Raw genomic sequence first — 17326 nt, 5'->3', positions numbered from 1 at the left:
AAAAACTGGCCTGCAGCTGCTGCATTTCGAAAAACAGACCGTAGTCTTGAGGACTATGAACAATGGAAATATAACCCCTGGGAACCGAACCCAAATGGCTTATAGGGGTTGGACTGGACTCAGGTAGGCGAGAACGGGAACGAGAGCTCGAGGAAACCGAGGCTACATTCTTGCCACCGCCGCTTCATCGATCATCAGTCGTCGGCGGCATGGCCTAGTGGAAACTTCTCGTAAGAAACTCTCCCCGAAAGAGTTCTAAAGTGTACTTTTTTTTTAAATTTTTTTTAAAGTGACACGTTTTTTTAAGGTGAAATCAGCTTAGAAAGTGACCTTTTGCAGACACAACGCAACAGGACCGAGATGTGTTCCATCGGCAGTGGCAACTTCTGGGCCTCCCCAGCCCCAACTTAAAAATCGCACCACTTCTCCCTCAATATCGGTGACCAGTAACGCAGCTTCAAGTCCAGTAATCGCCTCATTGAATCATTAAGCTATGAAGTACGAAAAAGATATTCTCAAAAGTAAGAGATTCACCGCCTGAGCTGCAATTCTTCCGGGTGGCGTCTTCGAGGCATCGAGAAGATGCGGCTGCCTTAAAGAGCGTCTGCGGTACGAGTGGTGCACCTTGCGCGGCGGCGAGCTGAGTGGAGGAGCCCATATAAACCCAACCCTGCAGTCCTACATAGACCCTATGGCCCACCCAAAACGAGGAGGAGAATCACTCCCCTTGGAAGAAATGAAACGAAAACGCTTGCGATGGAAAAGTCTGACCGGAGCGAAAGAGCAAAGAACCTAGAAAATCCCCAGAGCATTCGCTTGGCGCCACTTGTGTTCCGAGAAGACGCGTACGCATACCTCTATTGGTCGCAAGTGACGGTACGCGGATGCGAGTGAGACGACAACACTGTAGACAAGGAGAGACGGCTCCCTCTCTCCATCTCTCTCTCTATCGCGCTGGCCAGGCGTTTGCATCGCAAGCGGCTGAGCGAGACGGCCATAGGGCGGATTGCAGGGCCCGAAAGAGAGCGGTGAAGCAATATAATCCCCATAAACACTAAACAACGCGTCGAAAGATGCGCATAAACCACGGGCATCCCTCGGCGAGCACAAAGCACAAACCGCACTCACGAATAGCGCTCCGCCCTGAAGAGACCAGCCAAATCTGGTAGAATTACCCAGCCAGGAGTGTAGAATCGGTATAAACCAACCAATAATCGAAAACTGCCCAGGCAGCTTTATAAACCCACCCAAAACTTATAAAAAGCAGAGCTATGCGCTCTTAAAAGCTTTATAAAGTGTCATCGTAACGTTCACCCACTTCACAGTCCATCAAAATCCATTTCTGGTCCATAAAGAGCGATATTGTAGGGTCTGAAAATCGTCCTTTATTTGATGGCTTGTATTTGTTTAACTTTAGAGTTATCACTGCCCTAGGAACCATCAAAGTTTTGAGGGAAGTTTCGAACTGGGGTGTTAGATGTAGGGACCTGTAGAATTAGACGCCATGCCGCCCTTCAGTTAGATCGAAAAAGCCATGAAGCTACGCCCAGAAGAAACTGCCTCTGCATAGGTTCTTAAAGTAAGCGAGAAGGCCCAAATGGATTCCCACTGACTAAGGGACATTATAACTTCTTATATCTTATCTTATAACCCAGCACTGTTTTGAAACTCAAGCTAGACCACAAAACGACTCATCACCACAGCCACAATCAATAAATTACAACTCAAGAATCAGTCTAGTTTAACTATTCCAATGTTAAGTCACCTAACAAATGCCTAGAAATCGCCCCAACGGGGTATTTTGCTTTTGCTTTAATGTTTTACTTTGGTTTTCTACTAACCAAAACATTGCTTGCAGCCAATTAATCAGTTTATTAGCTGAAAAAGCCCTTAAATTAACTGCCAGGAGGTGAGTTTTTGTCTTCGATCCTTGGAAAGCGTTGAGTAGGTGCCCAACTAGAGGAGACAGGCCAGGAAAAGCCTGTATAAAAAACCTATAACAAAAAAAATAAACAAGTTAAAAAAGAAACAAATACGGAAATGCTATACAAGCTGGTCAGAAGTTAAGCGAAAAAAGAAAACAAAAATGCTCATAAAATGCATTATAAAATCGTGCGCTTCGTGAGCAAAAGATACTAAAAAAAATATTAAAAAAAGCGAATTAGGTGCTGGTCAATCGTTCGACCTGCAGTTGATTTGCTAAAGACCAAAAATATTCGCTAAACTTAGGGCAAAGCTTGTTTACAAAAATTCCTACTACTGGGCACCAGCAAAGCGTTTCCACCGGGGAATAAAGCAAAAGCTATTATTCTATTGGCCTTGATTATTAACCTATTTCTATGCTGTGTTTTTTCAGATGAGTTTTGAACAGAGACGAAACTTGGAGCCTCGCGGAGCCAAAGTTTTCAATTGATTTTTCATTTACATTGCCCTTATTCAAGGCGATTTCCAGAAGCTTTTCAAAAAATTTCCAAAACACAATCACTGTCTAATTCTTGAACTTGAGTTTCCATTCGAAAGTCATCTTCATTCCGTTGGTGACTTGCTTGAGCTGAAACATTGTGCATATTCCTTAATTTCTGGTTAGTTGAACCTTTTGTATGCGAATGTCCCGCAGTTTAGGGAATACTGTCTAAGCTGTTGCTTTCTCTTGAACTTGATATGCAAGCAGGTTTAAATAGAGCCTATGAAATCCAGTCCTTCCTCCACTGAGGCCACAGCCAAGAAGCTCCGCCAAACACAAGAGAAGATATTACTAACCCCATTGTACCAACTTTCAGATCCGCCCTGGAGGAGATTCTGTTTGTTTTGTCTGTTCGAGAAACTAACCTCTTCTTTTTTCAGCTTCCCTGCTCTATCCCAACTAAAATCTCGTCAATAGTACTACCAGTTTCCCCATTGTTTCATTTTTTGTGTGTTTTACCCCAGTAACTTCAGTTCTTAAAGTCCCAATCCATCCTGTACTAGCTGTGCATGCCCCGTGCTTTCACATAACTCCGAAACCCATTTTAATCCCAAATCACCAAACACAACGATCATCTAATATCAGTTCTTGTTTCGGTGAACGCGTCAAAAAGCGCGGTTTTGAATCGTTTTCCGAAACAGGAACAAAGAAAATATATATGAACTGCGCAGAAAGAATCGAATGAACGGTTTTGAAAGCAAACGCTTTGATCACGGTTCAAAAAAAGATTTAAAAAAAAGATAAAAAGAAAAAAAAAGCTAAAACACATTTACTAACAATAGATTAAGAAAAAAAAACAAGAAAAAAAATATGAAAACTTGCTGGTCAACGTTCTACGCAGTTCAGAAAAGATGTATGATAAATGAAATAAACACAAAAAAAAAAGAAAATGCAAGTTAAATGAAAAATGTGTGGAAACGTTATACGAATCTTCACCAAAAAGTGCCCAAAAAAAAAAGAGTGTAATGGAACCGTTATACGCCTGAGCCGGTTCACAAAGAAACAAATTATGTTTATTCTGCGGAGCACTGCAATCTGAATCTTGTGTGGATTTCTTTGAGAATCGGCTCGGGATTCAAGTGAAAGATTACAACTTTTTTGAGCTGCCAAATTAAATGAGATATTTATTTATTTATTGAGCGAAACAACAACTGTCTTTTACTGGGGCTGGGAGAAATATGTGCTGGTTGCACATGGATTTCGACATTCTGATCGAAAAAGGAAATAAATTGAACATGAATAATATGGAAAACACAAGATGCAATTCACAAAAGTATCAACGTCAACAAATGTACAAAATATGAAGAAATTGAAATGGATTTAATGGAACTAGCCAATATCAAATGGGTAGTATCTTTTACGAAGTATACCAAACTCAAAGTGTTTTGTTAAGTAAACTGTTCAGTTTGTGAAACCTCGTTGTTTTGCTAATGTATGTACTTGTGTGAAAATATGGACGATGTTTAAAAAGATAGCACAATAACATTTTATGGCTACTGATTGCTAAGTGCTATCTCAATTGAAGTGAATTAAATTAATGTAAACGAGTTTAAACTGTAATTAATTATTGATTACATAAGAAATCATCTGATTCGAATTGTACCAAACTCAACAAATGTTGTCAAGTAAAGATAATCAGTTTCTGAAACCTAACAGATTGAAAACATAGCAAACGAATATGTTTCGTCTACTAATGCAAAGAGCTATCTCAATTGAATTGAACTAAATCTATATGCACTAAGGCAGCATTGGGAACTGAAATAGTGCGAATATGTTTTGAAAACTAAGAAACGTATAATGCAAACAATGCAATGATTTAGAAATCGAAAATACAATAGTATCAATAACGCTCAAAACGTATCAAAATGGGAGAACATACTAGTTATTTACCCAAATCCCACACAAAACAACCCGTTTTCGGTTAAATTACTTATGTAAATTTAGCTTAAAATCAACAATTTTAAACATTTTTAAGTTTTTTGGTGGCATTGGTTTGTATACGTTTTCGTAGTGAATAAAAAACAATTTATGGTTGAAATAAAAAACCATAGGGAAAGTATCACAGAGAAAGGTAAGTTTATTTTGTATGGCCGACTAACTGGGACATTTTCGGAACGGCAAAACCGTTCAAAGAGAAAGTGGATTGTAGGTAATGAGATTATCATCCTGCTACTCAGCTTTTAGTTGTAAATATCGCATAATTGCATACATATCAATAATTAATTTGGATGGGGAAATAATTATTTTTTGTGAATTTCCCCTTATGTTTTGTTAAGAGCAATAGTATCGATGTTTACGCCATGAAATTTTAAAACTATCGATGGCGCAGCTCTAGCGGATAGTGTTTCCAGTTTTCTGTTTCCTGTTTCGACTAATGTTTTCACTGATATTCCCCACTTTTCGGAGTGATATAAAATGACTGTCAAACTTCACTACAATGATGACTGCGCCTAAGAGTAGGCAATTAAAGCCGCATACTACCCAACAGATAGCCAAGACACCATCCTATGAGTTAACCCAGGGACAAAAACCTTGTGCTTTTCTTATCGTAGACTCAAACCCAACATTTAATATTTGTTTTTATAATAGTTCAGCCAGTACAGATAAAAGACCGACTGTTTTGAGCAGCTTGTTACAATTGCTATCGATTCCCATCACTTTAAGGAATATTTATTTTTTGAACCATTTTCGGACTTTTTGTAAGGGGGTACATCGGTTTTTTTTGGGACTCAGATTTTCGTCAAAAATGCTCATTTTTTCGTGGTTTTTCAGTCGTAGTTTAGTCAAATCAAGGCGTACAGCTAAAAGACCGACTGTTTTGAGCAGCTTGCTACAAATGCTATCGATTCCCATCACTTTAAGGAATATTTATTTTTTGACCCATTTTCGCATTTTTTATAAGGGGGTGCATCGGTTTTTTTTGGGACTCCAATTTTGGCCAAAAATGCTCATTTTTTCGTGGTTTTTCAGTCGTAGTTTAGTCAAATCAAGGCGTACAGCTAAAAGACCGACTGTTTTGAGCAGCTTGCTACAAATGCTATCGATTCCCATCACTTTAAGGAATATTTATTTTTTGACCCATTTTCGGATTTTCTATAAGGGGGTGCATCGGTTTTTTTTGGGACTCAGATTTTGGTCAAAAATGCTCATTTTTTCGTGGTTTTTCAGTCGTAGTTTAGTCAAATCAAGGCGTACAGCTAAAAGACCGACTGTTTTGAGCAGCTTGCTACAAATGCTATCGATCCCCATCACTTTAAGGAATATTTATTTTTTGACCCATTTTCGCATTTTTTATAAGGGGGTACATCGGTTTTTTTTGGGACTCCAATTTTGGTCAAAAATGCTCATTTTTTCGTGGTTTTTCAGTCGTAGATTAGTCAAATCAAGGCGTACAGCTAAAAGACCGACTGTTTTGAGCAGCTTGCTACAAATGCTATCGATCCCCATCACTTTCAGGAATATTTATTTTTTGACCCATTTTCGCATTTTTTATAAGGGGGTACATCGGTTTTTTTTGGGACTCCAATTTTGGCCAAAAATGCTCATTTTTTCGTGGTTTTTCAGTCGTAGTTTAGTCAAATCAAGGCGTACAGCTAAAAGACCGACTGTTTTGAGCAGCTTGCTACAAATGCTATCGATTCCCATCACTTTAAGGAATATTTATTTTTTGACCCATTTTCGGATTTTCTATAAGGGGGTGCATCGGTTTTTTTTGGGACTCAGATTTTGGTCAAAAATGCTCATTTTTTCGTGGTTTTTCAGTCGTAGTTTAGTCAAATCAAGGCGTACAGCTAAAAGACCGACTGTTTTGAGCAGCTTGCTACAAATGCTATCGATCCCCATCACTTTAAGGAATATTTATTTTTTGACCCATTTTCGCATTTTTTCTGAGGGGGTACATCGGTTTTTTCTGGGACTCCGATTTTGGTCAAAAATGCTCATTTTTTCGTGGTTTTTCAGTCGTAGTTTATTCAAATCAAGGCGTACAGCTAAAAGACCGACTGTTTTGAGCAGCTTGCTACGAATGCTATCAATTCCCATCACTTTAAGGAATATTTATTTTTTTAACCATTTTCGCATTTTTTATAAGGGGGTACATCGGTTTTTTTTGGGACTCCGATTTTGGTCGAAAATGCTCATTTTTTCGTGGTTTTTCAGTCGTAGTTTAGTCAAATCAAGGCGTACAGCTAAAAGACCGACTGTTTTGAGCAGCTTGCTACAAATGCTATCGATCCCCATCACTTAAAGGAATATTTATTTTTTTACCCATTTTCGGATTTTCTATAAGGGGGTGCATCGGTTTTTTTTGGGACTCAGATTTTGGTCAAAAATGCTCATTTTTTCGTGGTTTTTCAGTCGTAGTTTAGTCAAATCAAGGCGTACAGCTAAAAGACCGACTGTTTTGAGCAGCTTGCTACAAATGCTATCGATTCCCATCACTTTAAGGAATATTTATTTTTTGACCCATTTTCGGATTTTGTATAAGGGGGTGCATCGGTTTTTTTGGGACTGAGATTTTGGTCAAAAATGCTACTTTTTTCGTGGTTTTTCAGTCGTAGTTTAGTCAAATCAAGGCGTACAGCTAAAAGACCGACTGTTTTGAGCAGCTTGCTACAAATGCTATCGATTCCCATCACTTTAAGGAATATTTATTTTTTAGCCATTTTCGGATTTTTTATAAGGGGGTGCATCGGTTTTTTTTGGGACTCAGATTTTGGACAAAAATGCTAATTTTTTCGTGGTTTTTCAGTCGTAGTTTAGTCAAATCAAGGCGTACAGCTAAAAGACCGACTGTTTTGAGCAGCTGCTACAAATGCTATCGATCCCCATCACTTTAAGGAATATTTATTTTTTGACCCATTTTCGCATTTTTTATAAGGTGGTACATCGGTTTTTTTGGGACTCCGATTTTGGTCAAAAATGCTCATTTTATCGTGGTTTTTCAGTCGCAGTTTAGTCAAATCAAGGCGTACAGCTAAAAGACCGACTGTTTTGAGCAGCTTGGTACAAATGCTATCGATTCCCATCACTTTAAGGAATATTTATATTTTGAGCCATTTTCGCATTTTTTATAAGGGGGTACATCGGTTTTTTTTGGGACTCTGATTTTGGTCAAAAATGCTCATTTTATCGTGGTTTTTCAGTCGTAGTTTAGTCAAATCAAGGCGTACAGCTAAAAGACCGACTGTTTTGAGCAGCTTGCTACAAATGCTATCGACTCCCATCACTTTTAGAAATTTTTAGTTTTTTACCCATTTTCAAATTTTTATAAGGGGGTGCATCGGTTTTTTTTGGGACTCAGATTTTGGTCAAAAATGCTAATTTTTTCGTGGTTTTTCAGTCGTAGTTTAATCAAATCAAGGCGTACAGCTAAAAGACCGACTGTTTTGAGCAGCTTGCTACAAATGCTATCGATTCCCATCACTTTAAGGAATATTTATTTTTTGAGCCATTTTCGCATTTTTTATGAGGGGGTGCATCGATTTTTTTTGGGACTCAGATTTTGGTCAAAAATGCTCATTTTTTCGTGGTTTTTCAGTCGTAGTTTAGTCAAATCAAGGCGTACAGCTAAAAGACCGACTGTTTTGAGCAGCTTGCTACAAATGCTATCGATTCCCATCACTTTAAGGAATATTTATTTTTTGACCCATTTTCGGATTTTCTATAAGGGGGTGCATCGGTTTTTTTTGGGACTCAGATTTTGGTCAAAAATGCTCATTTTTTCGTGGTTTTTCAGTCGTAGTTTAGTCAAATCAAGGCGTACAGCTAAAAGACCGACTGTTTTGAGCAGCTTGCTACAAATGCTATCGATTCCCATCACTTTAAGGAATATTTATTTCTTGACCCATTTTCGCATTTTTTATAAGGGGGTACATCGGTTTTTTTTGGGACTCCGATTTTGGTCAAAAATGCTCATTTTTTCGTGGTTTTTCAGTCGCAGTTTAGTCAAATCAAGGCGTACAGCTAAAAGACCGACTGTTTTGAGCAGCTTGCTACAAATGCTATCGATTCCCATCACTTTAAGGAATATTTATTTTTTGACCCATTTTCGGATTTTGTATAAGGGGATGCATCGGTTTTTTTTGGGACTCAAATTTTTGTCAAAAATGCTAATTTTTTCGTGGTTTTTCCATCGTATTTCTGCCAAATCAAGGCGTACAGCTAAAGACCGACTGTTTTGAGCAGCTTGCTAAATATGCTAACGATCCTCATCATTTTTAGGAAAATTTATTTTTACGTTTTTGCAGGTGGAGAATCGATCAGCTGATTAGTTTAATCTGACCTTCATTAGAGATGCCTTCGTGACTGTTTCCCTTTGTCACGGCGTAAGCAAGTACATAGGACTTAACAATTACTTCTTGCATATCGTGACAAGCTCGTGACAAACTCGTGAAAAGCACGTGATACGGCCATGGCTGCTCATCTCCAGTCTGCTCTTGGTTCTCAATTAACAGTTGTTTTTAAGGAGAGTGATTTGTATTGGTTGGTGGAGGGAGAGGAAATATGGTAAGGGCAGCCATTTTGAAAAATATAAGTTGACTTAATGTTACCAGCTGTCACTTGCTAAGTTTTCTGTTCGCCTGGTGTCTGGGACGACAGCTGTCTTCTGGCAGATGAAACTTGGTAGATTTCTTAATTTTAAACACCAGGCGAACATAAACGTTTAGCAGGTGGAAATTCGGTCAGCTGATTAGTTTAATCTGACCTTCGTTAGAGATGCCCTCGTGACTGTTCCCCTTTTTCACGGCCTAAGCAAATACATAGGACTTAACAGTTATTTCGTGCATATCGTGTCAGGCTCGTGACAAACTCGTGACAAGATCATGACACGGCCACGGTTGCTCATCTCTAGTCTGTGCGTAGCTCTCAACTAACGGTTGTTTCCAATGGAGAAAGATTCCTATTGGTCAAAAGGGGGTGGGGAAATATGGAAAGGGCCGCCATCTTGAAAATTAACAGTTATTTAAGTTTGCCCTTAGCAACCAGCTGTCACTTGCTAAGTTTTCTGTTTGCCTGGTGTCTGGGACGACAAATTGTCTTCTGGCAGATGAAACTTGGTAGATTTCTTAGTTTCAAACACCAGGCGAACATAAACGTTTAGCAGGTGGAAATTCGATCAGCTGATTAGTTTAATCTGACCTTCATTAGAGATTCCCTCGTGACTGTTCCCCTTTGTCATGGCCTAAGCAAATACATAGGACTTAAAAGTTATTTCGTGCATATCGTGACAGGCTCGTGACAAACTCGTGACAAGATCATGACACGGCCACGGTTGCTCATCTCTAGTCTGTGCGTAGCTCTCAACTAACGGTTGTTTCCAATGGAGAAAGATTCCTATTGGTCAAAAGGGGGTGGGGAAATATGGAAAGGGCCGCCATCTTGAAAATTAACAGTTATTTAAGTTTACCTTTAGCAACCAGCTGTCACTTGCTAAGTTTTATGTTTGCCTGGTGTCTGAGAGTCACAAATTCAGTACTTTGACTGAAAAAATGTTACGAAGCCCTTCATTTTTTTTACGAAAAATACGTTTATTTTAAGCCGTTTTTCAGTTCAGGGGTTACATCACTTTTTTTTTGCGAAAAATGGCAAAAAACAAAATTTTCTAGCTTTGAATGCCAATGTATTGGAAATTAAACGACGCGCTCGACGAGGTATGACATTCCTGATTCTGACTTATACTTTTGTTATGGCAGCCAAAAAACGGAATTTTTATGGCGAAAAAAAGGGATCAAATTTTTGTCAAAAATACAAGATTCAGATTTTTGTCAAAAATGCGATATTTTTTTTCGGTTTTTCCATCGTATTTCTACCAAATTAAGGCGTACAGCTAAAAGACCGACTGTTTTGAGCAGCTTGCTAAATATTCTATCGATCCCCATCACTTTAAGGAATATTTATTTTTTGACCCATTTTCGCATTTTTTATGAGGGGGTACATCGATTTTTTTTGGGACTCAGATTTTGGTCAAAAATGCTCATTTTTTCGTGGTTTTTCGGTCGTAGTTTAATCAAATCAAGGCGTACAGCTAAAAGACCGACTGTTTTGAGTAGCTTGCTACAAATGCTATCGATTCCCATCACTTTAAGGAATATTTATTTTTTGACCCATTTTCGCATTTTTTATAAGGGGGTACATCGGTTTTTTTTGGGACTCCGATTTTGGTCAAAAATGCTCATTTTATCGTGGTTTTTCAGTCGTAGTTTAGTCAAATCAAGGCGTACAGCTAAAAGACCGACTGTTTTGAGCAGCTTGCTACAAATGCTATCGATCCCCATCACTTTAAGGAATATTTATATTTTGACCCATTTACATGGCTTTTTTTTGGGACTCAGATTTTGGTCAAAAATGCTCATTTCTTCGTGGTTTTTCAATCGTAGTTTAGTCAAATCAACGCGTAGAGCTAATAGACCGGCTGTTTTAAGCAGCTTGCTACAGGGCGGCTTTTTAGGGTCGGAAACGCTACCTCCCACCTGTTGCATACTGTCCGACGAAAACAATATACCCGTTTACTCTTCAAGTATGGGGTCTAACTAGCCCTTGCTATTGTCGTACCAATAATTTAACCACAAAAGTAAAAACACGTAACTTTTTGTTTTTTTATTTATTTATTTAGAAAAAATAATTCTTTACCATTCTTGTGGATGCTTGACATCTCTTTTCTCGCTTCTCGTATGCTGCAAAGAGAAATCTTCTTTTAAAAATCATTATAAAAATATATAATCTTTATATAATAATGTATAAATTGTAAAAGTAAAAGTAACACTATAAATACACGGAATCGTTTAAATGCACAAGACACAAAGAGTATGCTTACATGTTCTATAGCCTAGTTAAGTACGAAAATTACAAAAAAATGTGTGCTTAATCTAAGAATTACAAATTATAAAAAAAATATGTAAAAAAAATGAAAATGCGAGTGTCGTTGGACAACAGCACGCACAAGGAAGCTCAGCGACTGAGTTTCAAACTGCTGGCGTCACACACACAAAAAATAAATCGTATTTAGTAAGCTTAGGTAAAAAATGTATTTAAAATTCGTTGTGGAAAAAAAACACTTATGCGACTGATGGAAGGGCTGGCCAGGCTTCGGGTGTTTTAGTATCTGGGAATGCATTTAGTCAAGCGATCGATGTCCAATGGGGCGACGTGCGGCCTTGAGCAGGTTGTACACGGTGCAGCAGCTTCGTTCAACAGCTGCATCGTTTACAACCGGTTCAGGTCCTGGGCAAGTATATGTGTAGGTGTGGATGGGCGTGTACAATATGCTTGTGTGCGTGTGCTTGGGGACATTGACATTGATGTGGGTGGTGATGGGTGGAGGTGGTGGTGGTGGCATTGGTGGGTGGGTTGTGTGTCACAGCGGGAACTTCTCATGTAGAACCATAGAAGGACTGTGTTCCCCCTCCGTTTCTGCGTTCCGCCCGATCCTTGAGTCCTCGAGTCCTTCGATCGATACGCCTGGCAGCTTCATCTAACATCCTAAGTCCTACGTATTTGTAACCATGCTATGTACATCCTTGGCGGATCCTTATTGGCGACGTGGCAGCATTGCATTGCTTGAGATTAACGGGTTCCATGTACGGCTAGAAAGTTGCACTAGAGATGGTGGATGATCGGGGATCGAATCGAATCGAATCATCATCATCTGCGCTGGTTCAGCATCTGCAGGTAGTACTCGCAGTTGGTGCAATATACCGCCGGGGCGATCACATGCCGCTTGCGGCACAAGTTGCACTCGACGGCCTTGGCCGAGGCCTTCACGATGGCATTGTTGTAGACGCGGGTGGGTATGGCGGTGATGGCGGCCGAGGAGTTGGCCCCCGCTGCCGCTGCTCCGGATCCTGGTGCTCCAGATCCTGATCCTGGTCCCGCCTCGGGCAATCCATTCTTTTGCGGCGGTGGTGGTGGTGGCGGCAGGCAATCGGCCTCACCTTTGGTGCCCGGCTCAAAGCTTACTTTCTTCTGAACGGGCTTGGCCATCAGCTGTTGCTGCTGCTGTTGCAGTTGCTGCAACTGCTGGGCATTGGGCAGTGGGTAGTAGGGTCCTGCTGCTGCTGCCGGCGCGGGCTGGTAACCATGTGGCAGGGGTACTCGCTGGTAAGGCGAGGGCAGAGGCACTTGCTCGGAGGCAGCCACATTGCCATTGCTGAAGTAGCCCAAGCTGAGTTGCTGGGGAGCCTGCTGTTGCTGTTGCTGCTGCTGTTGCTGTTGCTGCTGCATCTGTTGCTGTTGCTGCTGCAGTTGCTGGTGCTTCTGCAGGTGCACCGAGTAGCTTCCCAGCTGAGGATGATGCAAGGGACGCGGCATGGTGGTGTACTGTGCATCCATTTGCTGCAAGTGCTGCTGGCTGGCTATGCCGCTCATGCTAGTGCGATGTTGCTGCTGCTGGCGTAGCAGCTCCTGATGTTGCTGCTGCTGCTGCTGCTGCTGCTGTTGTTGCTGCTGCTGCTGCTGTTGCATCCTCTGAACATATCGCTGCATATCTGCAGTGGCTGCCGCTGGTCTGCCCAACATAGGCGATGGTTGCTGCTGCTGCTGCAATTGCTGCTGCAACTGTTGCTGCTGTTGTTGCAACTGTTGCTGCTGCTGCTGCTGCAACTGCTGTCGCGGCTGCGCCTCTGTTTGCAATCTCAGCATATTCTGCTGCTGCTGCTGGATCATTTGGGCCGTCACCTTCTCGTTGGGATGCTGGGCCGTCCGCAAAACCCGCTCCAGGATGGGATTGGGTATGAAGTCGTCATCCTCCTCGTTGCCAGCGGTTGCCACCAGGATCACCTGGTCGCAGAAGGACACACTCTTCTTCTTCACCCGCTTGGGCGGTGCAATGGTTCCTCCATTCTGGTTTAGCGTCTGCTGCACCATCGTGTTGAGCAGCTCCACCTCGCGAATCTCCTCGGCTATTTGGGATTGGCTCATCTCGTACTTGGGCTTGGGCAGCAGCTGGTGAGCGGCGAGGGCGGCGGGCAGGGAGTTCCTCACCGGTGCCGGCATCGAGTCCACCTCATCCACATCCAACTTGGCACTGGGCAGCCCATTCATCTGGGTGCGCAGCTGTCCAGCCGGCTGGCCCTGGCCTCCCTGACATCCTGGAGTAGGCTGGGAGAGCAACTCCTGCGAGGCATAGGAGCGGATGGAGGTCTGCTCGAAGCGGTGGGCTAAATCCCGGACACTCGACGGCGACGAGGCCTCCAGCTTGCGCTGCATGGCCCTCAGATCGTTGGCCTGTTTGGCCTGCAGCTCCTTCAACCATGTGGCATCTGCTGCGGATCCCGGCTGGGTGGCCTGCTCCTTCCTTATCTTGAGCAGATGCTGTCGCTGCTGCAGCTGGGCCAGGATGCTGGTGGTGCCCTCCAGGGAATCCAGCTGCTGGCGCTGGTGCTTGCTGGCCGCCTCCAAGGCCTGCAGTTGGCTCAACTGCTGGTTTAGGGGCTCCAGATCAAGTTCCGGTGGCGGTGGTGGCGGGAAATCCTCGCTAGCCTGTCGCGAATGGCAGGCGGAGTGCGGTGGACTCGGATAGGGGGGCAGTTCCATCGGCGGCGGCAGGGGCAACTCATCCTGGCCGGCCAGCATTTGCAGATCCTTCAGCGGACTCTGCTCCGAGTGAACCTGGGCACAGGTAGTGATGATCGTCTGGCAGGAATCCTCGCTGATCGAGGTGTTCGAACTCATGGCCGACAGATTGGACAGGTTGGCCTCGTGGTGGAACTGCTGCTGCTGTTGGGGGGTCAGAGTGGAGCTGGTTCGCATGGGCGGCGGTGGCGCCACCTTGGGCACCATGGTCAGCTGTCTGCCGCTGCCGTGGAAGCTCTTGCGCATTAGCTTGCTCCGCTCCAGATTCGGGTTGGGATTGCTTCCCGCTCCCGAATGGGATCCCGAACCGGAACCCGGGTATTCGAAGTGTCCCTCGGAGATGTAGCCACTCATGCCGTGGCCGTGCTTGCCCAGACCCACTCCACTGTCGTCCACGGAGCTGCCCAGTAGGGTGCCGGCCGCCGTCGTCGTACCGCCTCCACCCTGAACGGGATAATGGGGATGGTGGGTCATCATGCCGGCATTGGCCGCCACATCGTCCACCGCCTCGGTGAGATCGGGCATGGAACGGTTCTTCCGCCGGATGAGGCCACCCATTAGCAGCTTCCGCCTGATCTTGTGCTGCTTCTTGCCGCTCTTGTCCTTCTCCTTCTTCTCGTCCTTGTCCTCCTTGTGCTTCTTCAGCGTGTCCTTGGCATTGACGAGCAGCGTTTCGGTGAGCGAGAACTCGCGGGTCAGCTTGTTGCGATCCTCGCTGCGACTCCGCTTCTCCTTCTCCTTGTCCTTATCCTTGCGTCCGAACAGGGATCGGCTCTCCCGCTCCGGCTTCCCCGGACTGGTGGCCACCTGCTTCTCCTGCTCGTACTCGATGGCATTGTCATCGCAGGCGGCGGATGCGGAGGCCAGGGTCTTCAGAGGACTCTTCCGCTTGGGCAGAGTGGCATAGATCTCGATGCTGGCCGGGATCTGCTGCTGGATGTGCTGTATCTGCTGGATTTGCTGTATCTGCTGGAACTGCAGCTGCTGCTCCTTCTCCAGCGTGCGATCTTTGCTGTTCTGGCGCACGTGCTTCACACTGCTGGTGCTGCCCTCGCGCATGTGCTTCAGCTCCGGCATGCCCTCCGTTTCCGCCCCCTTCTCGACGAGAATCCGGCGATGCAGACTTCTGGCCCGCATCACGCAAGTGTTGTGCTTCATCCGGGCAAAGGTCATGGTGTGCGGATTGCTGTATGGGGCATCCATGGCGGCTCGTGCCCTCCCAGCCGCCGCATTGCAGAGCACCAGCGCCGTCTCCAGATCATGTGACTCCTCCACCAGTCGCGACTTCTCCAGCAGCTGGTCCGCCTCGTGGCAGAGCTTCTCGCAGTCTCCGGAAAGAGCCAACTGCCCATGGTTATGACCAACACCACCATTCGGCACCATGGAACCCATGGCCGCCTCGGGTATCTTGGCCAGCTGGGGATTCAGGGCATGCTTCGGTGGATACGAGTCGGTGGAGCTCAGCGAGAAGGAATCATAGCCGGGATCATAGGGCAGGCCATGTCGCGTGGGACTCTGGGGGACTGCTGCGACGCCCCTCTTGGCCACCATATACAGATAGGGATTATCCAGCGTGGTAGAACTGGCCGAACTGGCGCTATTCCGATCCCCCGACCAATTGCCCGAATCCCGACGACGCGGCTGATTCAGGTGCTCCGGCATGGTGAGTCCATCGCTGGGCGGGGAACTGCCGTTGGAGGAGGCGTGGCCGGAACTGGATTCCGCACTGTGGCTGCGTTGCAGTTGCAGGTGCTGCCTCCTGGCCAACTGGGCACTCAACACGGCCTCAATGGGTTTCCTGCTGAGGAAGCCCCCATCCTTGTCGGCATTCTGTGGTCCTCCATTAACAGGTGCTCCTCCTGCTCCTGCTCCTCCTATTTTGTCCTGAATCACACTCAGATTCTGATACTGGGCACTCAGCACATGCTCCACCGTTTTGCGACTGATGTAGGCATCCGTTTCATCGGTGGCCATTAGATAACCCGGAAAGATGCTCTTTTGGATCACACTCAGGTTCTGGTAATCATTGGTGGGGGTTCTCAGGGGCGTGGGTGTAATGGCCCTCCTGGTGTTGCCCAAACTGGGCTTCTCCGGACTGGGGGTCACTGCCCGGCGAACCACTGAGGCGCCACCAGATGGAACACTCGCGGGCATGGCTACATCCAAGTGGTTAGTAAGACCACCATTGCCATTGAGGCTTCCATTGACCACCACCGGCTGCTGGGGAACCGCGTAGAGGAGCAGCAGTGGCTGGTACCTTCCTCGACTGCACTTGTCCACCACGCCCTCCCAACTGGGACCCACCTCCTTGACATTCGCATCATCGAAGTACACCCACACCTTGAGCTTGGTGTGGAAGAAGAAGGTGGTGTAGTGCTTGCCGTAGTAGGAGACGATCCCCACCAGCTCGTGCTGGGTCTGCTGGGCCCATCGCTGTTCGCTGACCTGGTGGAAGACGTCGGCCAGTCGCAGGCTGGTGCCCACCGCCTTCAAAACGGCATGCACCTGATCCGCTGCCGGTCGCTCCGAGTCCCAAACGATGCCAATGGACACCACATCCGGTCGGTTGAGCAGGGCTCTACATATCCCAATCTTGGCGCCACAGGTGTTCTATATTAGAAATGAAACATATTAGTTATTAGTAACGGCTTTCCATATATCATATGGTCATAAAGTGGTTACTCACCGGACAATCGCGTATGTCGCCCATGTTGCCGGCGGCCCTTAGCAGTTGACCGAAACTCAGTTGCTGGTGGGACTGCAGGGCCAGACTCTTCTGGGAGGTTAAGGCCGAGGCGGAGACGTAGTGCACCATCTGTGGGAGATACGAGATCGGAGATCATGGATCAGAAGTCAATTAGTTGGCTGCGGAATATGGTCAAGACGGAAGTGATACGCCCACTATATCACGATTAAACCGATTCTTCTGATTTTTCTGATTCTTCTGGCACGTGCTGACGTCAGCACAAGATATACGGTGTACATGCTATGGCCAGCGATGATAATGGAACCCCTTTTAAGGGACCAACTGGTCCGGCAGCTTCTGGCAGCCGCCAATCTGCATGTGCATGGCATTAACCCATAACCCGTTTGCCCGGACCAGATCGGTAATAATCACCCCAGCTAACTGTTCTCCGGCGGAGAGACAAGTGGCAGACATTCGAGACAAAAGGCACTCAAGACACCCAAGAGACGGCCAGTGCAACATCGAGTGTTGCAGGTGTTCCGCTCCAAACGGGAACCCACGCCACGAGTTTGGCTCTGATTCGATCACCGATCGTATCTGCGATC

The 17326-nt window shown here is 45.0% G+C and overlaps 1 protein-coding gene across 3 annotated transcripts in view; it reads right to left on the bottom strand.

Moving 5' to 3' along the window:
* Positions 1-11047: 11047 nt before the first annotated feature.
* Positions 11048-17326, bottom strand: part of ec (ubiquitin specific peptidase echinus) — a 54939-nt gene continuing 48660 nt past the window's right edge. For all 3 annotated transcript variants that reach the window (XM_017086911.4, XM_017086912.4, XM_017086910.4), the window contains 2 exons: positions 16722-16850; positions 11048-16645 (listed from right to left, as the gene is read on the bottom strand). In XM_017086911.4, the coding sequence (XP_016942400.2) occupies positions 12107-16645; positions 16722-16850 (4668 nt within the window). In that variant the 3' untranslated portion in view covers positions 11048-12106. The remainder of the gene's footprint in view (positions 16646-16721; positions 16851-17326) is intronic.

This window comes from Drosophila suzukii, chromosome X, assembly GCF_043229965.1.
Source record: "Drosophila suzukii chromosome X, CBGP_Dsuzu_IsoJpt1.0, whole genome shotgun sequence".
Classification (NCBI taxonomy): Eukaryota; Metazoa; Arthropoda; class Insecta; order Diptera; family Drosophilidae; genus Drosophila; species Drosophila suzukii.
Note: the sequence above shows the minus strand (reverse complement) of the source record. Positions and strands in the feature narration are given on the sequence as shown.